At 32.7% G+C, this 24,127-nt stretch overlaps 1 protein-coding gene across 13 annotated transcripts in view; it reads right to left on the minus strand.

Moving 5' to 3' along the window:
• Positions 1 to 24,127, minus strand: part of LOC123273040 (afadin) — a 101,684-nt gene that overhangs the window by 30,426 nt on the left and 47,131 nt on the right. For all 13 annotated transcript variants that reach the window (XM_044740189.1, XM_044740194.1, XM_044740190.1 and 10 more), the window contains 5 exons: positions 21,681 to 22,869; positions 13,035 to 13,175; positions 12,575 to 12,640; positions 12,418 to 12,491; positions 7,839 to 7,957 (listed from right to left, as the gene is read on the minus strand). In XM_044740189.1, coding sequence (XP_044596124.1) covers positions 7,839 to 7,957; positions 12,418 to 12,491; positions 12,575 to 12,640; positions 13,035 to 13,175; positions 21,681 to 22,869 — 1,589 coding nt within the window. The remainder of the gene's footprint in view (positions 1 to 7,838; positions 7,958 to 12,417; positions 12,492 to 12,574; positions 12,641 to 13,034; positions 13,176 to 21,680; positions 22,870 to 24,127) is intronic.

The following is a 24,127-nucleotide window of genomic DNA, read 5'->3' on the forward strand; positions in this document are numbered from 1 at the left end:
TTGGTCTTCTAGGGACTTAAAAATTTAAATTTCTCGTATCCCGGTTGCCGATACCGGTGAAAGAAAAGTCGGCTGGCGCCCGTCGGGGTTCCTGGAGGATCGAGAGATGGCCGAGATGGACGAAATGTAACGTAGTGAAGTATGGACTGCCGTGAACATCTACCATGAGGAAAATTCTACGTTACAAATTAAACCTATTATAAACAAGCTTAATTACCGAAGTCAGTTTTGAATACAACTGTTTTTTTTTTTTTTTTTTTTTTTTTTCGTAAAAATCTGATACAAATAACTTATGAAAGGACGTAAGAAGTTAAAGTGTGTTTATACAAGCTGAGCACAAGTGAGAATAAGTCCAGTTTATGTGTAAGTATGTGTGTAGATTGTATTATAATAATTGACATAGTATACGCTTTCGCTTATATGAGTAATTTTTCTAGCAAAAATCATGCATGATTTAAGCACGACCAAGCATGAATCATGCACAATTACACACACATTTCACTATTAGGATAAGTTATCAACGATTAATTTCACACTTTGACTGTCGACGTGATCAAAAGGTATATTATGCAGTTCTCGATATTTTTTATTACTAATTTGGATAACTCACTTTCTAATAAATTTTGATTTTTTTACACAAAAAACTTTTTGAAAATCGCTATTTGAATTGGTTTCGTTGTAATCGATAAAAATTGCAACCTACTGTAAAACTATTGAACAACGGTATTTATTAAATGTGATTTGACATGAGTTTTATAAAAATTTCTGTTTATAGATTTGATTCAATAAACTTTTAAAGAAGAAACTTAATCATTTATAGTACGAGGTATAGTATGATGAAAAAAAATTCTAAATTGAAAACGATAGACTTAAATAGAAACAAAAATCGTTTCGCTGATATTCAAATAGGGACAAAAAGTTCGTCTCACAATCTCTGAAAATCGAAATTAAAAATTAAAAAATGGTAAGAATTTCAGTTTTCATACTCCCCGGGAAGAAAAATTTAAGCCCGGTCAGACATGAACAGGCATGAGTCTTCAGATCTGATCAGGCATGAAAGATGACCGGGCATGAACAGGTCTGATCATATCTGACCAGGCCAGGTCTGTAATAAAACAAATATTCCGGGTCGAGCAGGATTCGAACTGTAGACTTCGCGCTCTCTAGATTGACCCTCTACCTGTTGACCTAATGAATTACTTTGATGGTAGGTTATCTTTCAAACTTTTTCAAATAGTTTTAAATCTTATACATGATATATCCATATAGTCAAAAAAGTTCCATAGCTAATAAATTAAGTATATTAATTATAAATTACATGCTAAGGTGATTTGTTTTGAACGACTATTTGTTTTTTTTCCCTCCATTAAAATAATATTTTATCCATACATATTTATCCATATACACTCGTTGTCATTGATTTGTAACGGTTGGCAATGATTAGAGTAAAATAAAAAATTCTCAATTGGGACATCTCTCACTAAAAATTTCAATTAATAATATGTTTGGAAAATAAAAAAAATAAACGAAACTATGAAGAAAATTTACATAAAATAAATAATTGTGAGCTCAGACAAACATAATTATAGAACTTTAACCAAAGAAAAAGTACTATACATAGAGATAATTAAAAATAAAAAATTCCTTTATTGTACATCACCAGAGAAATAATTTGGATATTTAAAAATATACAAATAAAATATTTCAAATAAATTTGATATTTCAATTAAAAGAAAATCAATGAAATATCAGTCTCCTGATAATTACAGTCTTAAAAATAAACAATATCAAATAACTATAGCTAAATATAAAGAGATTTACTAAAATATTAGATCATATCATTATACAAAATTAAAATTGAAAAGGCCTAAAATTATAAAATAGTCCATCAAAGCAATTTAAATTTTTAAAAAATGGAAATATAAACAGAAGAAACAAAGGAAATTAAAAAATAATGACAAACCTAAATTCAGACAATTCGAGTAAAAGACATCAAGGTTATTTGACATATACTTACACAAATGAACAACTCTGAATATAGAAAAGCTTTACAAATGAACATCTCTAATTATGGACAAGAAAATTCGGAAATCTCTCAATATGGACATCTCTCATTAAAGAAAACAAAAAAAAAAATGCAATATTTATAAATTAAAAAATTAAAAAATAAGTAATCGTTCAAAAAAACACGCTTTAACATAAAACCAAACTAAAAAGTAGGAACTTAATTTTTTTTGGATAATTCAAAATTAAGTTTACGGGATTAATAAAAAAAAAAAATCATTTTTATGTAAATAAGTGTGGGGATCAGATAAAAACAATTATTCAAGGGTAATAAACTCTGCACCGAGACATCTTCTTCGGAGAACTTTACTTTTAATTTCCTTTGTTTCTTCTGTTTATATTTCCATTTTTTAAAAATTTAAATTGCTTTGATGGACTATTTTATAATTTTAGGCCTTTTCAATTTTAATTTTGTATAATGATATGATCTAATATTTTAGTAAATCTCTTTATATTTAGCTATAGTTATTTGATATTGTTTATTTTTAAGACTGTAATTATCAGGAGACTGATATTTCATTGATTTTCTTTTAATTGAAATATCAAATTTATTTGAAATATTTTATTTGTATATTTTTAAATATCCAAATTATTTCTCTGGTGATTTACAATAAAGGAATTTTTTATTTTTAATTATCTCTATGTATAGTACTTTTTCTTTGGTTAAAGTTCTATAATTATGTTTGTCTGAGCTCACAATTATTTATTTTATGTAAATTTTCTTCATAGTTTCGTTTATTTTTTTTATTTTCCAAACATATTATTAATTGAAATTTTTAGTGAGAGATGTCCCAATTGAGAATTTTTTATTTTACTCTAATCATTGCCAACCGTTACAAATCAATGACGACGACAGTATAATCATACGTAATTATTCATAGCTCCAATATATATTTATGTATAATTCTATGTACAATAATATATGTATACAAATATGTAAATAATTTTTCTCGTGCACTCAAAAGATGAATCAATAAAAAAAGTTCTGAGTCATCAGTTGATATAATAAATCATCACATAATTGGAAAAGAAGAGATCATATGAAACTTACAACTACAAAAAACAAATTGATGAAAGATCATAATTTCGACATGAAAAATATAAAAATGTATGCAAAAGCTTGAATTTTTAATGAAAGTTTTATACCTGAAATTTATAAGACAAAAAAAAAACTTTAAAATTGATGAATATATTATAGATAATACTGAATATTGCATGTCTTAAGTTAAGCGCGAATGCGCTATAAGGCATAGCTCTACTGGGGCCTAAAGATCAAGTTTCCTATCTCGTCAAGAGAAATTGTATTTTTAATCCATAATCCTCGTACAAATGTTGAAAAAATACTTTGATGGCAAGAAGAGTAATTACTGAACTAATTAAAAACACTGCTTAGTAAATTAATTATCAATTTTAGTGATAAAACCCGTTTTTAAAATTTTTTTTAAAACTTTAGTGGAAATAACTATCAGAATATGATGGTGTGGTCAAGAAATCTAAAAATATATACAATTTTAGGACTCATTTTTTTTCAGCCATGTCATTAAGCTCTAATGAAGAACCCTATGCAATATCAAAGCTTGATATTTCTTCGTTTAGTTGTAATTAAAACATTTTGATTGGCACTCACATCGAATTTTCCCATTTTGGTCGGCCATATGTTTTATTTTTTACTAAACAGAGTTCTCACAGTGACTCTGCGACCGAGCCAACGTATGCATGCGTATCGACTTGTAAGTAGTTGGTATAACCGAACACGAGAGGACGTTTTGTTCACGTCATAAATAATACGTGGCAAATTAAAAAAATTTAAATAACATACGTATGACATGATCACTTAAGGCATGCACATTTGGTTTTACCTAACTTTTCTTTTTTCATGTATGATCAGACCTGAAATTAGCCATGATCATGTCTGATCAGGCCTGTTTATATATGTTCATGTCTGACAATGACCGATCTCTTCAGGCCTGACAATGACCGACCATACCTGAATATTTAAATATATTCAGGCATAATCAGGTCTGTTCAAGTATGATCAGGTCTGAAGCGTTAAATACGTATTTTTATAATACTGAACTTAGCCGTCAGCTGTCAATTTTAAAAATTTTTGCAAAATATCAATTACAATAAAAAAATGCTTCTAAAAATTTTCATTTGTAATTTTTATTAATTTTCACACGTGGAATTTTTTAATTAAATTTTTAACTTCCCGCTAAAAAAATTGAAAATTTTCAAAAATTGAGAAGTTATTGTTTTTACCTCGTTTTACGAAAATCGAGTTTTCATCAGATCTCGACGTTTTGAGGTCCTAGAAAGCTTCCCTGACTATTCCCGTGGTTATGTCACCGTGTGTGTGTGTGTGTGTTTTTTTTTTTTTTTTTTTTTTGTTTTAAGGGGGGGGGGGAATCCTTTTTACGGATTCTAGGCATAGTTGTTTGGCCTGGATATGTGGCGACTCGACGCAGTGTCATACCAAAACTCGACGCTAGCGCCCCTACCCACTAAACCCTAAACCCCTTTTCCTCTTTCCCCTAATCCCTCATGGAAACCGCCGTTAGGCATTACGTCGTGAGGGGAGGATCTAGCTACTGCTCTTTCTTCTGGTAGCTAAGGTGTTATTTTACCTTTCTTCTAGTTGTTGTCATTTGCTCTTCTTCTTTCGATGGAACGCAAATCTATAAGGACTTCTGTTGCAAATGTGCTGATGGCGTTCCAGGAGGCTCTTGATGACAACATTGCTTCTACTATTGTCTCTGGTTGGATTTTCTTCTTTAGGATCATCTCCAGCTCATCTCGCTGTGGGTAAAATCGTGGGCACTCAAAGAAAACGTGCTCCGCGTCTTCATTGATTCCTGGGCAGGACGGGCACTCCGGTGAATCATCATGCTTGAAGCGGTGAAGATACGTCCGAAAACATCCATGTCCTGACAACAACTGCGTCAGATAGTAATTGACCTCGCCATGACTTCGGTTTAGCCAAACGTCGATCTTCGGTATGAGACGGTGTGTCCATCTCCCTGTTGTCGCGGCGTTCCACTGCGATTGCCATCGTGCGATGCTGTTCTGCCGTTCTTTAGCTCTGAGTTCCTCGGCACTTTGTGCGGTTGTCCTCTTTCGTTGGTAAAGGTTACGTCTTTCCTCAGCTAGGACTCTGAGCGGCAAAGTTCCGGAAATGACACACACTGCTTCCTCTGATATTGTTCGAAAGGCGCTGGCTACTCTTAGCGCGCTCAGTCGGTAAACTGGACATGCTTTCCTCCATGATTCTTGGATCTTAAGTGCGTCGGCCCAAATGGATATACCATATGTGAGGACCGATGTAACTACTGATGATAGCAATGACCTCCTTGTCGGCTTCGGGCCACCGATGTTGGGCATCAATCGTACTAGGTTGGCTACTACTGCTGATGCTTTGGCGGTCACGTGTTCAACTTGTTGTTTGAAGTTAAGTCGGGCATCGAACATCACTCCCAGATATCGAATGAATGGTTGGGATGTGATTTCTTGGTCTCCGACGTTTAGATTGATCGTTTCCACCACTTTTCTGCTAGTGATAAGTACAGCCTCGGTCTTCTGTTTAGCCAGTTGTAGATTTACTGTGTCCATCCACTGGTTAATTCGCTCAAAGGTGATAGCGAACATATGCTTTATCTTATCAAGATGCTTGGCGACGATTACTACGGCTACGTCGTCCGCGTACGCTACCAGTTTGACATTTCTTGGTAGTTTCAGTCTCAGCAATCCGTTGTACATGACATTCCAGAGAAGTGGACCGAGAACAGAACCCTGCGGTACACCTCCAGTAACATCATACTCCTTTGGACCATTCTTCGTGTCATATCTCAGGACTCTATCTGTGAAGTAGCTAGCGACTATCCTTCGTAGGTATCCTGGTACGTTCATCTCTTGAAGGGCTTGCATGATGCAATCCCAGTTGGCGGAGTTGAAGGCATTTTTTATGTCTAAAGTTGCAACCAGGCAATATTTCTTCGTTCCCCCCTTCCATCTGGTACCGGCGATTGCGTCTTTGGCTATACCGACAACCAGGTTGATCGCGTCCAGGGTTGATCGTCCTTTCCGAAATCCGTACTGATTGTCTGCTAAGAGTGGATCGACAACTGCTTCTATCCTTTGGTGGATTATACGTTCTAGTATCTTACCGGCTGTATCCAGCATGCAGAGTGGACGATAAGATGACGGTTCTTCCGGTGGCTTTTTCCCTTTAGGAAGTAGTACCAGCCGTTGTTGTTTCCACTTCCGAGGAAAAATCCCTTCCTTCAAGCAGATGTTGTAGACGTTGAGGAATAACACTGGTGTGTGTGTGTGTGTGTGTGTGTGTGTGTGTGTGTGTGTGTGTGTGTGTGTGTGTGTGTGTGTGTGTGTGTGTAAAGAAAACATCAGTAGTGACACCAGGTGAGGAAATCATCAACATGTGCAACCTTTCCCAGTTAGCACAAATGAAACGAAGTTCACGTAAACCTGCTGTCGGAATTTGACGTACGTATAACTGTTGACGTGAAGTTAACGTTAACTTTCTGCAACTTCGCGTTAACTTTGAGCGAACCTTTTAGAAAATTCCGGCAGTAAATTGACGCTAACTTGATGCGTAAGTTAAAGTCAAGTTCTGGGAAACTGTTGCAAATGCAAAAAGTTAATAAGTTAACGTAAAGTTGACGTAAACCATTGAACATCAACTAGTTGATTGTCAACTTGTGCTAACTGGGTTTTTAAAATTAACTGAAATTCATAGAGACACGGATATTTGAATGAGTAAAAGAATACTTTACAAAACAAAAAGCATATACAATATAATTTTGAAACAGTTTTTAAAAAACACAAAAATAAATAAAAACGTTTGTTAATAATTACTCGTAAATAAAATTAGCCTTTCTTTACTTCTTCAAAATTTCCGTTACGAAATACCTCGAGAAATGATTAATTTATTAAAATATTAATTTATAAAAATTAAATTTAATTTAAAATTTGCCAGAACGTAACATTGATCATCTTTACTTTACTTGCGTGTTGCAAAAAAAATTTTTTTTTGTTAATTCAAAAACTCATAACTTTGAAAATGAAAAAAAAAACAAATCTTAAAAATTTTAGGATCTTTGGAGGTCTATTAGAAATATTACATAAAAAAATTGATGCAAATAAAAATGTATAATATTCATTTATAAATGAATACTTTCGATTCCACTTTTTTTGGTAAAAAACATATTTTTTTGTAAAACATGTACATTAAAATGGAATTTCTTCAAAATTAAATCTATAATAACATTGTACTCAAGACTCAATCACTGTAACAATGAACGAAAAATATAATATGTAGTAAAAATCTTTCTGAGTAATAAAGCGGATCAGCGTAGTGGTTAACGTTCGTACTTCATGTCTCAAGGGTTCTGGGTTCAAGCCTCATCAAATACCAGATGTCAAATGGTATTTTTCAGTAAAAAAAAAAAAACAATTGATAACGACTAAATAGTGAAAGACTAAAACCGTCATGGACAAAAAAAATTTTTCATTTCATTAAAATTTTTTTTTATCGTTATATTGTTCTTCATGCATGATCATACCTGGTTATGCACGATGATGCTTGCACATGTATGGTCATGCCTGAATATTCGCCGAATCTAAAAAGGCATGGTCATGCTTTCTTAGGTCTGGCGAATATTCAGGCATGGTCATGCATGAGATTAACACGTGGTCTTGCATGATCATGTATAATGATTTTTTCCTGGATATAAATTTTTAATTATTTCATCTTAACTAACCTCTGCTCATTGACGGTGATGGTTGTGATAAGAGAGTAGCTAAACCATGATAAATAGCACCTTGTTTAGCAACTTCTAGTGTTACTGTAGGTCCTGTTCGTACCAGATATTCTGCTGCTCTGAAATAATAAAAAAAGTATAAAATCGAACAAATTAAAATGATATACAGAGTGGAGGGCATAAAAATGTAAAGATATAGAATACATTTAACTGGTTGAGCCATGCTTGATTAATTAACAAAATTTAGAAGATTTGCAGAAATTGGCTAACTGAAAACTGTACGGAAAAAAAAATTAACGAAAATTACATCATAATCTAAGTCTAGATTTTTATAAACTTTTCGCTATTATCAATTGTTCATCAGATTTTCACGTTTTGAGGCTCTACCAAATTAGGTGAATAAATAGTAGTTACGGACAGTGCTTCGGATAACTTAACCGGTAGAGCCTTTGGCGCATAACCAAATAGTCCGGGTTCGAGTCCCGGTCTGGGCGGTTCGAATTATTTTTTTGGTTACCAAAAAATTCCTACTAAGTAAAGTTCCCCCTTTTCCCTTTATCCTCTCTTTCCCCAGTTCCCAAATTTTTCTTTAATGACAAATTTAGCTATGAAATATGGAAAGCCATTCTGTGTGTGTATAAATAAAACTTTGTTGCTCGATATCTCAATAGTGAACCTTTGGTTGAGATGTACGACATAGAATTCAAACAGATCCATTAAGCTCTAAAGTCTAAAAAATTTCAAAACAGCGTTTTCTTTAAATTTTTAAGCTCGAAGAGGTATTAAAATCGATATTTTGAGCTCAAAAGAGCTTGATTGCTCAATCTTACTCATATTTTAAAGCGTTTCGAGTTCGATTGTGGTGAGAGAAAAAGTATTGAATTGACTAGAAAACCAGTACTCTTCAATACTTTTTTCTTTGTCTCAATACCATTTTTTTATCGGGGTTTCAGGGTCAACCATCTTTAATTTTTCAATAATAGTATGTTACACTACAAGGGTCAAAAGTGGAAATTCCTGCTATTTCTTACCAATTCCTGCCATGGGCTTTAAAAATTTTGTCCGTATAGTGTGTGCTATTTTTCTTCATAGTCAATCAAAAGTATAACGCATAGCGGCCCCCCTCAAAAATTAGGTGAATTTTTTTTTTTTCATTTTCCGTCAAGTTATGACCTCTATAATGTTTTTATGATATTTTGGGCCAATATGTGGTATGTAGGGCATAATGGACCACTAAAAAAAAAAATTGTAACGAAGAAATTATTTTTAACTTCCCGCTAAGAAAATCGAAGATTTTCAAAAATCGGGAAGTTATTGGTTTTACCCCGTTTTTCGAAAATCGAGTTTTCATCAGATCTCGACGTTTTGAGGTTCTAAGAAGCTTCCCTTACTATTCCCGTGGTTATGTCACCGTGCGTGTGTGTGTGTGTGTGTGTGTGTGTGTGTGTGTGTGTGTGTGTGTGTGTGAAAGTATGTGAACCGCTTATAACTTTTGAACGGCTGATTCGATTTTATCGCGGTTGGTGCCATTTGAAAGGATTTGGCCAAACTTAGAATTTGAGTATAATTTGGACCGATTCGGATCAGTGGATTTTGAGAAATCTTAAAAAAACTAAGAAAAAAAATTTTTTTAAATGTGGTTTTTTTTGGATAACTTCCTAACGGCTCCACCGATCGATTCCAAAAACTAATAAGCTCTTGACAATAAAAAACCACGTCGATCGCCACCAAACTGGTCAAAATCGGTTGATTCGTTCGAGAGATATCGTGAACGAAAGAAAACTGAAAAAAGTGTTTTTTCGGGATTACCCCGAAATTTTTGATTCGATCAATTAAAACCTCAAAATAACTTATGGGGATAATAAAACTGCATTGAATGCCGCCAACCGCGTGAAAATCGGTTGATCCATTCAAAAGTTATTGCGCTTTCAAAATTCCAAAAATAGTGTTCGATGAAACTTCTATCAGACTTTTGAGCTGGGAGAGCTCAAATGCATAGAAATATTATCTCTATGAACTCAGTGAGCTCAAATTATCACATAAGTTATATTTTGAGCTAGAAAATCTCAAAAATGTCATAAGTACAATTTTAAGCGCACAGGTATGAAATTAGCGGGAAGTTGCAGGGATGGCCTTTAGGGTGAACCGTTTTTCTAATTTTTTTTTTTTTTTTCGAATTGTGATAAATTTAAAGATATTATTCTTTTAGGTCTTTTCAGGTCAATGGTACTTATTTTGGGTAAAATGAGTTAGGGAAAAATTTAATTAAACTGAAAAATTTAACAAAAAATTGAATTATACAGCTAACAAAAAATTGAAACACACAGTTTTTTGAAATTAAAATAGTAATTATATTATTAATTATTAATCATGGTATTCTCTGTGCGACGCAGAAACCCAACTTCAATGGTCCATTTAAGTTCCTCCCAGGATGTCTTACTCTACGCAATTCATATTTCTAATTTTAACTTGATGAGAATATATAAAAAAAAAAAAAAAAATAAAAAAGGTCTGGTTCAAGATATTATGTATTTTAAAAGCTCAATCTGAAGACTCAACATGCAATGTTAACAAAAATTGAACTTTGAATAAAACGTGAAACATAAATTTTCTTTAACTATGGAATTAGCGGGAAGTTGCAGGGATGGCCTTTACGGTCAACCGTTATCCTAATTTTTTTTAATAATTTCAATTCTTTTGTTTGTATATACAGATATACAGTTTGCATAGAGTGACTGTTTCTCAATTCTTTTCTATCAGTATTCTTAACCAGGGTGTGTGTGAAAGTATGTGAACCGCTTATAACTTTTGTACGACTAAACAGATCGGAACCTATTAAACGGCGTTCGAGAGTTCCCCTAAACTTAGATTTCCTGTAAATTTGAACCGATTCGGACTGATAGATTTCGAGAAATCTAAAACAAACGGAGAAAAAAAATTTTCTTAAATTTTGTTTTTTCGGAATAACTTTTAAACGGCTTTATCGATCAACTTTAAAAACTAATCAGCTTTTGAACTTGAAAAACTACGTCGATCGCCGCTAATCCGGTCTAAATCGGTTGATTCGTTCAAGAGATATCGTGAACGAAAAATTTCAAAAAAAGTGTTTTTTTTTTACATAACTTCGACATTTCTTGTCGGATCGTGTTTGATCAAATAAAATAATTATTAGAGCTCAAAAAACCACATCGATTGCCGCCAAGAACGTGAAAATCGGTTGATTGGTTCGAGAGATATCATTGACGAAAAATTTGGGAACAAGTGTTTTTTTTTAACATAACTCCGACATTTTTTTTCGGATCGTTTTTGATGTAACGATCTAACTATACGAGTTCAAAAAAATACGTCGATATTATCCTAGAACGTCAAAATTAGTCGATTGGTTCGTGAGTTATCGTTGTCGAATAAATTCGGAAAAAGTAAATTTTTCAAATTTCTCCAAAATTTTCGGTCTGATCAATTTGTGTTTAAAAGTAACTCAGAGGATTCGAAAAACTGCGTCAAATGCTGCGTCTATAATCGGTTTATTTATTCAAAAGTAATTGCAGTTTGAAAATTTTAAGAATATATATTCACTATGGTGTTTTACTAAACTTCTATTAGACTTTTGAGCTCGAATAAACGAATTTGATGGTTAAAAGCCACAAAAAGGAAAAACCGGCTTAAGGGGGCATTCGTGCCCCAGGTTCCCCTAATTACATTTTTATAAACAATAAGATAATATTTTAGCAAGCATCTCATATTTGCGCGATAAATTTCAACTTTAGTTGGGCGAAGTGAGTTCTGCTAGTGGGTAGGGGGGCAGGCATCAATTATATCTGAAAAGCTAAATCACTACTTTTTCATTAGAAGAAGATTAGATTCATCAAACTCGAATTTATTTTTGTGTTGTTAATGAAAGACAATTATATTATTAACTACCGACAATTGTAGTATAAAATTGCCATATTAATTATTACAAATTATTCTGATTGCTAATTTTTTCCTATAGTTTATCATGATAAATACATGAATATAATAATTATAAATAACACAGTAATTATTTCTAATTTAAAAATCGTCTTTTTTTTTATTACATTTATACACAATATAATTAAATTATGCATTGTCTATGAATTTCGTTATTTTATCTCGCTTGAATACACATAACTAAGATGAGAATATTTACTTATTTGTGTGTTTCACTAACAAAAATTTAGCTGATATTTTATTTTAATTTATAACAATTGACACGTATAAGCATCGATATAATTTTTAAGTAAGCAATCTTCAAGTTATACGTCATAGTAAGGATGACACAGATAACGACTATTGTTTGACGGCAGTAGCACTAATCTCATGTATCGGCCTGCACGAAAATATTTTTTCTCCCGCTGTTAAGTAGTTATGGGTGTGCACGTAATTCGACTAGGGAATAAATGTTATTAAATATATGATTATTTAATAAATGAGTAATCGCGAAATGAGCCTCAAATTTATGGGGTATTCACGTGAAGATAAGTGTGATAGTCGCTACGAATTAGAGGCATGTCAGAAGCGTTAATTTACTGTCCTCGATTAACACAACTGTAATACTTACTTTTCTTGAGTTATTCCAACTAAACTTTGTCCATCAACTTTAAGTAATTGATCCCCAGCTGTTAAACGACCATCCTTAAAATAAATATTGAAAGAGTAAATAAATAATTCAATTTTACTGAACCTACAAAGAAAGAAAATTATTTTTGATTACTTACAATATCAGCGGCTCCGCCTGAAACTACGCTTTTGATATATATTCCTAATCGCTCTTGACCAGCTCCCTAAAAATATAAAAAAGTGCAAAATATTATTGATTTCATCGAGTTGAAAATAACGGAGAATCAAAAAGTTATTTTGTTATTGATTATTTTATTTAAATATATTTATTTTTTACTGTTACTAACTCTTTGTTTCTTATTGATAATTTTGAATTATTTCATATGTTGTTGCATTAACTAATTATTTAATATTATTATGAATCTAGATTTTTTTACTAAATAAGTCTGGTTATAACCAAAATTTCCATATTATCTTTCCAATTCTTAAATTCAAGCCGTTAAAGTTCACGTGGCCGAACTATAAAAACCTTATACACACTTAACACTAGTTTTTAGATCCGAATAACAATTTATTTTTTGTGGTAGGATAGATATTTAAGAAAAATAAATTTCTCACCTTTGCGGCAACAATACTGAGACCCATTCCATTTGTGGACTTCTGTAACTGAATGATTTGAATTTCTGGCTGACCATAGCTTGAAGAAACATGGTTGTTATAGCCACCAGATCGATTACTCATAGCGCTTGAACTACGGAACTAAAAGTATTCTAAAATTATTTTCAAAATTTTTTAATCAAAATTTAATTTTAATTACATTTATTCTTCAGCAAAAGTTTATAGCATCAAGTGTCAACAGCAGCTAATAAAAACGATCATCATCATTTTTGTTTTATTATTATTACTTTTGTTGTTGTTAGTTATATAGGATCCGACGAATTATCATATTTATTAAAATAGTTACAGTCGAATCTCGTTACGAACCCGCATACAAGGGTGTAGGAGAATGTAATCCTCAGAATTCCCGTACTCCCACTTCTCCTCAACATTTGAGTATGATAAGTTAAACTTCCCCTTTTTTTTAAGTTTTGAGTGTATACATGATTATTTTTAAAATCGCGTTATGAGTCAATACAAATTGAATTAATTAAAAAAAATTGTTGAAGCCTAAAAAAAAATATTCCATTGGTTCAATTTGTCAAAAATATTAATATTAAAGATGCAATTTTTCGGATAGATGAATCATGGCAACAGATTACTCGAAATACAATATACAGATGTTGGAATAAAATTTCGTACGCGGAGAAGAAAAGTGTAAGTGTGCAGACAGATGATGATCCGTCGGCATTATTTTTATTGGATCCTCTTGAGGTGGGGAAAAGTAATTGATCAATGGAACGAATTTTTTCGGAATTCAAAAAATTGAATCGTTGACAATATTGGAGAAGAAATTTTCAATGACTGGATTCATGAGGAAGACAATTTTGATCATGTGTGACGGTTCCATGATTTTTGACAAAATATCCCCGACAAAATATCCTCGGACAAAATATCCCCAAGACGAAAAATCCTAAATAGCCGGAATTTTTAAATTAAACGATAAACAACAAAAAATAAAAAATGAAATAGTTAATTTATTTAAACAATTTTATCTTTTGTATCATTATATAAAATTAAGAATACCAAAGCCAGATAATTAAATCCATATTCAATATTCTACTAGCAGATGTCACACAGATAGTAATTCTAGGCAGCAAGATTAGATTTTAAAGATTTTTGAATTAATATACAATGTTATGCAAGGACTTTTTTATTTTTTTTTTTTACAAATTATGACAAAAAAAAATTTTTCGAAAAATTTCATTAAAATTTTTAATCAAGGTATAATTATGGTTTTTATGTTGGTTTATTCGACTTTAGACAAACACAAACGCGGATAATCGTGTTGCGTCCTTTTAAGGAGGTCCTTTCACCATCAATGTTAAATAAAAAATATTAGATTATGCATAAAATTAATTTTTATCTAATAGTTAAAGTCCTTATGTATCTATTATTGAAGTTTAATTTATTCTTCACCGTGCGAATTTTTGAAAAAAAAATTTCTAAAAATGTTAGTATTTTTTCCGAGTCTTACGAGAAAGTCAGATCTTAACAACTTTCTCGAATTATGGCATTAACCACCGATTAGATGGGATAAAAAAAAACTCAAAATAAGGTTTTCGAAATATTCAGGTTTCATTTTTTGTAATAAAATACATAGTCCGGTCAATTTAGACCAAAAAATGAGAGTGAAGTTACATAAAGTCCCAACAAGCTGAATTTCAGTGAAATTGTTCAAAATATAATTATAAACAATGTCTAGAAGTTCCCCATCATTCCTCTGTAAGGAAAAAATTTAATTCAAGGTCAAAGGTCAAAAAAATGAGTTTTTCGCGATTTTCAGCAAAACGGTAAGTTTTATCATAAAAGTACCTCAGACAAAAACTGTAGATCATAAAATTATCTATAAAAAATGTATCAATACTTTTTTTCTTACGAGCCACCGTTTCTGAGATATAACGATTCAAAAAGTTATAAAAGTTGTTATCGTCATAATATGCATGAGTACGCCACGTATATACATCTAGAGTTGTAATATTTTATATAATATATATATATATATATATTATATATATATATATATATATATATATATATATATTATATATTAAATGTTTAAATATTTTTCTATCGGTCATTGTAACTTATACTTACAATATAAAATATACATAAGTTTTAACTACAAGAATATCAGGTAAAATGAAACCCAGTCCCTTAATCTTTAAGCCAGTGTAACTTCGAGACATCTGTCTCTTGTTCTATTGTGTGCGTAGCTAGAGTCTTATACCTGCTCAATACCTGTTCAATATGTATGTACGTAGACATTTTGGTTCCAGAGTTACTGTCGTATTTGATGGCTATGATGATTGCACGAGAAATATCAAAGCTGCAGAACAACGTCGTCGAACTTTAGCAACATCTTCTGATATTTTATTTGATGAACTTATGACAGTCTCAACCAGTCAACAGAAATTTCTTACAAATACCCACAACAAGTCTCGGTTCATTTCAATGTTGAAAGAAAAGTTTACGGCTGAAAATATATCGGTAAAACAAGCTAATAATGATGCTGATGTATTGATTATTGAAACAGCAATAGAGCAATTCAATTTGACAAATACAACTATTGTTGTTGGTGAAGATGTTGACTTACTTGTATTACTCACTGCTCGAACGCCAACTGAAAAAACTATTTTTTTCTTAAAACCAAGAAAAGCTCAGCATCAATCAGATATATATTCATCAAAAAGTTTATTTACTATAGTAAAGTGTAAAGATCATGTACTATTTTTACACGCAATAACTGGCTGTGATACGACATCTGCATTTTACAGGAGGGGTAAAACAGCAGTTTTCAAAATGTTTGAAAAACAAGATTTAATTCAATGTGCTGAAGTTTTTAAAAAGAGTAATTCAACTCAACAAGAAGTTATTACCAACGGCATCCGCTTTCTTCTTTCTATGTACGGAGCTCCTAAAAAAACTACCTGTTTAGATAAGGCATCGATATGCATGTTTCGTTAAAAATACTAAAAATAAAAAACAAGTTCAATTAGCTTGTCTTCCTCCAACCTCAGTTGCTGCTCACCAACATCTTTTTCGAGTATATTACCAAGTTCAAGTGTGGCTTGGTTATCAGCTAGACCCTACAGACTGGGGTTGGAAGTTGGTCAACAATATATTAGAGCCAGTTCAAACTTTACTTCCACCTGCGCCGGAAAAACTGCTGAACACTATTTTTTGCAACTGCAAAAAGGGATGCAGTGCTAAATGTGGTTGCAAAAAAGTCGGACTGTCTTGTTCTTTGGCATGCACAAATTGTCAAGGCCGGTCGTGCTCTAATATTGAATCACAAACAATGGAGGATTCGTTTGACTCCGACGAAGTATCATGCGATACATCGCTATTGACGCAATTTACTTGCATCCAAAATGAAGATGAAGAGGAAGAACAAGAAGAAGATCAAGAATTTGAAACTTACGAATAAGACGAATAAACTTCAACACTTTTTTTTCATTTACATCGCTTTTATCTTTCCCAATCTTTGAAAATTTCCGTTATTTTGCAATAGTTTTACATTAAACAGGATCACAACTGACCCGTGGAGTAGGCCTACTGAGGAAACCACGTTAAAAAAAACGCGCTAAGTACACTACCTCATAGGTGGCGTGGAAACGTGTGCATATTATGACGATAACAACTTTTATAACTTTTTGAATCGTTATATCTCAGAAACGGTGGCTCGTAAAAAAAAAAGTATTGATACATTTTTTATAGATAATTTTATGATCTACAATTTTTGTCTGAGATACTTTTATGATAAAACTTACCGTTTTGCTGAAAATCGCGAAAAACTCATTTTTTTTATCTTTGACATTGAATTAAATTTTTTCCTTACAGGGGAATGATGGGGAACTTCTAGACATTGTTTATAATTATGTTTTGAACAACTTCACAGAAATTCAGCTTGTTGGGACTTTATGTAACTTCGAATGTCTAAATTGACCGGACTAACATAGGTTACCGTGGAATTTATGGAGAAATTGTAATTATAAAATCACAGAAAATTTTTAAGTAACCTACATTTAAATGGCGTCAGAACATTTGGCAACGTTGTGTAGCGCGCGAGCTTCAGACCATTCAATAAATTCAAACTAAACTTTAACGCGCTCATGTTTTTCATACATACTTATTAGTTAATTTATTGTAAAAAATTTTTATATTTCATAATTGAAAAATAAAACAATAATTAAAAAATACTAGCATTCCTGCCATCAGACATTAGAATGTTATGGTTTTGTGACTAAACATTTTTAATTAATTTATTTATTTACACTGACTGCAAAAAGTTAAACATGGTTAAGGTTATATTGTGTAAATAAAAATGTAAACAACCGAAATAAAACGTTGCCAAATCACGGACAGGTTGCTAACAGCTGATTTACAAGAATCAAATTAATTTTTGTATTTAACTATTTTTTCTTTTAATTTTCAAAATTTCAACGATTAATGCCTCATATACTATTTATTTTTTAATTTTAGGAATTTTTATGGGTTTTTTATTTTAATTTATCGAATATTGACAACTACAATTGTTGTGACTCAACTGGAGCGAAAGGACTTCCTTAACATGGTTTTTGTGTGTGTTTATTCGACATTAGACTAACACAAACGCGGGCAATAGTGTTGCGCCCTTTTAACATGGTTTTTGTGTGTGTTTATTCGACATTAGACTAACACAAACGCGGGCAATAGTGTTGTGCTATTTTAACATGGTTTTTGTGTGTGTTTACTCAGTAATAGGCCAGCACAAACGCGGGCAATAGTGTTGCGCTCTTTTAACATGGTTTTTGTGTGTGTTTATTCTACATTAGACCAACACATACGCTTGTTACCGTGTTGTGCCTTTTTATCATTGGCTGCGTTCAAGTTTACTAAGTTCTTAGCAGATCTGAGCATATCTTGTAGCAACAACTTAAATTAACTATATTATTTTTTTTTAAATCTATAATAAAACAATGCAAGGTATATTTATTTAAGTGTGTTTAAAATTAATTTTTTTGGTAGATAAAGTCAGCCCTTCTCAGAACTTAGTAAACCTGAACGCAGCCATTGTGCCCTTTAATAATTTTTTTCTATTATTTAAATTTTCGAGAACTATAATGAATTTGAAGGATAACTTGTCGGGGATTTTTTGTCTTGGGGATATTTAGTCGGGGATACCTGTGTGACAGATAAACAATTTTTTTTAGACTAAAAATTTCAAGTGGGCTTAAGCAATCAAAAAACGTTTATTAATAATTAGTAGTAAAGCTAAATTCAATAAAATGTTGACTTAAATTTGCATTATTGATAAAATATGCTAAGAAGAATATAAAATAATGCTTTTTAGTTTAATGGTGCAATTTTTCATTATGACGGGATATCCTACTCTTTAACCTTCAACCTCTAATACTTTTTCATTCGTTACCAATTCATATGTTTTACTTAATAATGTTTGATTATACACCTATCTATTATTATAAGCCAGTCCCATGGCTAAGCGATATAATGCTTGTCATGCTTGCTTGGGACTGGTGAGGCGTGGATTCGAATCCCGGTGTGAGCTGAAATTTAATTTTCAGTGAACATCGGTGCTTGTAACTCACGCCGGGCTGTACAGGTTTGGGTTTTTCGATGGTTTCCCCAAGCCCTGTGCTACCGGTGGGGCACAGGCAAATGCGTGCAGTTTCCCCAAAGTCGGCCCATCGCCGCATTACTCTCCAGGCTGAAAATGTATGTAATACCGCCAAAACTTATTCTGCCAAAACTTAATGTACCGATCAGCCTGGAGTCCCCTTCCGGTCTCGGCCGGACCCCCATCGAGACAGAAGTCTGAAAAGCGGGGTTAAAATAATAATAAAATATTATTATATAACCTATTTCTTACTTTTACCATTATTATAATATGACTTTCTTACAGATGTTAATAAAATTTGTTTTTTAACTTTCGGCTAAGAAAATTGAAAATTTAAAAAAATCAGGAAGTTATTGGTTTTACCCCGTTTTTCGAAAATCGAGTTTCCATCAGATCTCGACGTTTTGAGGTCCTAGGAAGCTTCCCTGAATCTTTTCGCGCTGGTGTGTGTGTGTGTGTGTGTGTGTGTGTGTGTGTGTGTGTGTGTGTGTGTATGTATGTATGTATGTAAACCTCTTATAACTTTTGAATGGCTTGACCGATTTGAACGAAATTGGCGGCAATCGAAAGAGTTTCTTTGCCCTTAGATATTTTATACTATTTGAGGTAATTCAGATCAGTAGATTTTGAGAAATCTCAAAAATAAAAAATTTGAAAAACTGTTTTTTTGAAATAACTTTTTAACGGCTCGATCGATCGATTCCAAAAACATCAGCTCTTAAGCTGAAGAAACCACGTCGATCACCGCCAAGAACGTGAAAATCGGTTGATTGGTTCGAGAGATATCATTGACGAAAAATTTGGGAACAAGTGTTTTTTTAACATAACCCTGACATTTCTTTTCGGATCGTTTTTTATGTAACGATCTAACTATACGAGCTCAAAAAAATCTGGAAACGGTTGACCCTAAAGGCCATCCCTGCAACTTCCCGCTAATTCCATATCTAAGCGCTTAAAATTGCACTCATGACGTTTTTGAGATCTTCGAGCTCAAAAATATAATTTGTATGGTATTTCGAGCTCTCCGAGCTTGTAGGGTTACCTGTTCTAGGCTTTTGAGCTCTTCGAGCTCAAAAGTTTGATAGAAGTTTAATGAAACAGTACTTTTTGAATTTTCAAATTGCAATAATTTCTGAATGAATGAATCGATTTTCACGCGGTTGGCAGTATTTACGCAGTTTTTCAAATTCTATGATATACTTTTGAACACAAACTGATCAAACCGAAAATTTTAGAAAAATTTGAAAAATTCACTTTTGCCGAATTTTTTCGACAAGGATAACTCACGAATACCAATGAACCACGAGAACCAATGAACCAGTTTTTACGTTCTCGGTAGCGATCGACGCGGTTTTTTAGACTCTAATAATTATTTTATTTCATCAAAAACGATCCAAAAAGAAATGTCGAAATTATGTGAAATAAACACTTTTTTCGATAACTCTCGAACGAATCAACCGATTTTGACGAGACTGGTGGCAATCGACGTGGTTTTTCAAATTTAAGAGCGAATTAGTTTTTGGGATTGATCGGTGAAGCCGTTTAGAAGTTATTCCAAAAAAACGACTTTTTGAAAATTTTATTTTTGACATTTCTCAAAATCTAGCTAACTGAATCGATTAAATTTTTTACGAAATTTAATGGCAGTAATACTCTTTGGATCGCCACCTATTTCGATCCGATCGGTTGAGCCGTTCAAAAGTTATAAGAGGTTTACACACACACACACACACACACACACACACACACACACACACACACACACACATACACACACACACACACGGACACCATCGCGGGAATAGTCAGGGAAGCTTCCTGTGACCTTAAAACGTCGAGATCTGATGAAAACTCGATTTTCGTAAAACCGGGTAAAACCAGTAAATGCCCAATTTTTGAAAATTTTCAATTTTCTTAGCAGGAAGTTAAAAACACGTCGATATTATTCAAGAGCGTCAAAATGAATCGATTGGTTCGTGAGTTATCGCTGTCGAACAAATTCGGAAAAAGTAAATTTTTCAAAAATTTTCGGTCTGATCAATTCGTGTTCAATAGTAAATCATAGAATTCAAAAAACTGCGTCGAATGTTTTGAACCACGTGAAAAACGGTTTATTCATTCAAAAGTAATTGCAGTTTGAAAATTTTAAGAATAGTGTTTTATTAAACTTCTATCAGACTCCTCGAACTCAAAAGCAGAGAACAGCTAACTCTTTGAGCTTAAAAACGTCATGAGTACAATTTTAACCCTTTAATGTTCTGGAAGCGCAATGAATCTCAGTGTGAGCTGTTAGGGGAGAGAGCCAATCATAGTCCGTTATGCGGTTGTGTGAAAGACGGTTTAGTTGTAGTAGTGTGTCCATGCGTCCCTTTCTACTACTTTTCTGGCCCCCTCTCTGGGAAAAAGACTATAGCTTTCTCACTTAAAGAAAAAGACATATGACTCGAATTAAGAGTGGGGATTCAAGGCCGAACATTAAAGGGTTAAGCGCCTAGCTATGGAATTAGCGGGAAGTTACAGGGATGGCCTTCAGGGTCAACCGTTTTCCTAATTTTTTTTTATATTTTAATGAAAAAATAAAAACGATGTTTTTAAAAAATAAACCGTGAAATCCTTCAATTAACGGCACGGTCTCATACCGAACGACTGAAATGAATTTTTTTTTTCAACTTATGGTGTGGGAAGCTCTTTAGTGGAAATTTAAGTTGACGGACTCATAACAAGATTCGACCGTATTAAACAATTTGACCTCTAAAATTTTAACATAAGCTGCATAACATCGTTATGATTATTCGAACATATTAGAACGTAGATATCATATTATCCACTAGAGCAGATGAGCGCACTCACTCCGTTCATGTGTTCATCTTCGCTTTCATGGACAATTGACGAATTGTTGCATTTACTGCACAATCTACTGTCATTTATTGAAGCCCTTTTTACATATGTACTAAAATAAATGTAGAATAAATTGAAAATATACGTACGTTATTATGATGGTCAATCATGTATACTGTCCAATATCCACTGCTTGTTGGTTGAGGAGCTATTTTACAAATACCATCACGCTGAAGTGGGGCAAGGAATTTCTCAAGTCCTTGTGGCATGCCTTTAATAATTTCACAGCTATAACCATCTTCAGGTAATAAAACTGCTAGAGCTAAAGTTGGTTCCTCTTCAAGACGTATTTCTCTTCCATCAGCTCTAATAAGAGTATCAGTAACATTTTCAATGATTTTTACCACATTTTCTATTAATTCTGTGGTTAAGCGTGGTTCATCCGCTGTAGGTTGGTATTTTTGCAATAGAGCTCGAACTTGTAAGGAATTGAGTTTCAAACAAGTTGAACTAAGAGCCGCTAGCTCTTCAGTATTATACTTAGGTGCTTGCAATAAATGAGTTGCTTGCATTATTGTAGCAAGATGACATTGACTAGCAAGCTCCAAGCCTTGTCGTTCGGCCCAAGTTTCAATTGCATTTAATCGAGCTTTAAGTCGACGTCCGAACCATCGTACGCAAAGATTATTATTTGATATAAGTATATTGAAAGCCGTTGCATTTATTGTATGAAACAAATGACTGAAAAATTGAATAGTTAAAGCTGCATTAACCCTATACCGACGAAGTAAAGCCATCGTGTTAGAAAATATTTGTAAAACGCTGGCTTCTCTTGCAGGTTCGTCCGTATCTGCCATAAATTGAGACATTGCTGGTGTTAGTTCTAGTGATACGCAATTTATAAGTGATCCGAAAGCCATTTGAACGGCATCGACTAAAATATCTTGAGCTCGAGTTGAAAAAGCTCCTATATGACGATCACTTTTTAGAAAATGAAGAAACTCTGATCCATTTGAAAGCCATAGAGCTAAAGAAGGCGCATCCATATAACGATCTTGTATTATACGTTGTATCATGGTAGCAACATTTCCTAACATAACAGTTAATCTATGAGCTCTTTCTGTTGGTTGTAATTCAGATCTATAATGTGTGCTTGCTCTGTATCTCGTAGCAAGATATAGAGTATATGTTGGCGCAAGTTTAAATTGTAAAGATGATGGTTCAACATCAGTAATAACTGCGTGCAAGAATGTTTCTTCTGTTTCTTCGAGAAACTCTAATACTGCAGGTAAGATCGGATCTATACCTCTAAGTTGACGATCGTAATGTTGCGAAAGTCTAGAATAATGATATATTGATTAAATATTGTATATACTAAAAATATATCATTTAATAATTAGTTATTTTTTTACCGTTTATCAAGAGTGTGCAAATAATTTCGTATTTTAAATAATTCATAAGTTTTCGAATAATTTGTAAGTTTTCGAATAGGCCTAATTTATGGTTGGGTTAAACTGTAAATTATTTTTCATATAACCTGCATTGAAAATGCGAGTTTCAATGCCTGTTGAGCCAACAGAAACTAGACAATTTCAGACCAATGCGACTGTTGCCGGGCAGGAATCAATCATTTCTTCCCAGCGGACAGAAAATGACGATTTTCTGCCCGCGAGATGAAGTTGCAGCTTTATTTTCAATCCTATCAATTGTTTGTTTATTTTATACCTTTATAATTGTCATTCTAACCGTTAACCATACTAACATATTATAATTCTGTTACTAAGCATAAATAAGAATGACAAAAGAAAACTATTCAATTTACGAAAAATGATTAATAAAAAATAAACCATTACTTTCTATTTTATTATAAGTTTTATAATAAAATGTTATTTTCGCTATTCGTCTGAAACTATCTAGTTCTGGTTGGCTCCAGACATTGAAACTAGCATTTTTAATGCAACTTATATGAAAAATATAATGTGTGACGCGGGATGAAACACGATTTCAGACCTAGTGATGCCAGCCCTCGCTTCGCTCAGGCAGGCAACTTCACTCTGGTCTGAAATCGTTTTGTTTCATCCCTAGTCACACAATATACTATTTACAAAGACAAACATTTTGAAAAATAGGAAGAAATATCGTATAGTAGCTATAGATGATTTCAATATTTCAAAATTCGTTTCAGTGATCAAAAATTCGATTTTGACATCAACAATTTGAAAGGGTTAAGTATGTCGGTTTGAGGCGCATTCTAAAAAAAAGGTTAAGATCTTGAATGATGATCGAGTTTGGAAAAATTAAAATCAGCTCTAAATCAAACTAGAAGTTCAATTTTTTTAAGTTCGCTTCAAAGCTCAGAGTATTTTTAAAACCTTATTTATCTCGCTTGAACTAAATTTTTTCTTCCAACATAATTTGATAGAGAAACTATCATTAGAGCGACAGAAAAAAGACCTGATAATGAGAATTGAATTTAGCGGAATTTCAATTTATTCGAAAAACCTAGGAATTTAAAAAAAAAATTGTGAATTATTCAAAACTATCGAATCTGTCCAAAAAATTATCTTTTTGAACGTTTCGAATTTTACAAAAATTT

This window comes from Cotesia glomerata, linkage group LG10, assembly GCF_020080835.1.
Source record: "Cotesia glomerata isolate CgM1 linkage group LG10, MPM_Cglom_v2.3, whole genome shotgun sequence".
NCBI lineage: Eukaryota > Metazoa > Arthropoda > Insecta > Hymenoptera > Braconidae > Cotesia > Cotesia glomerata.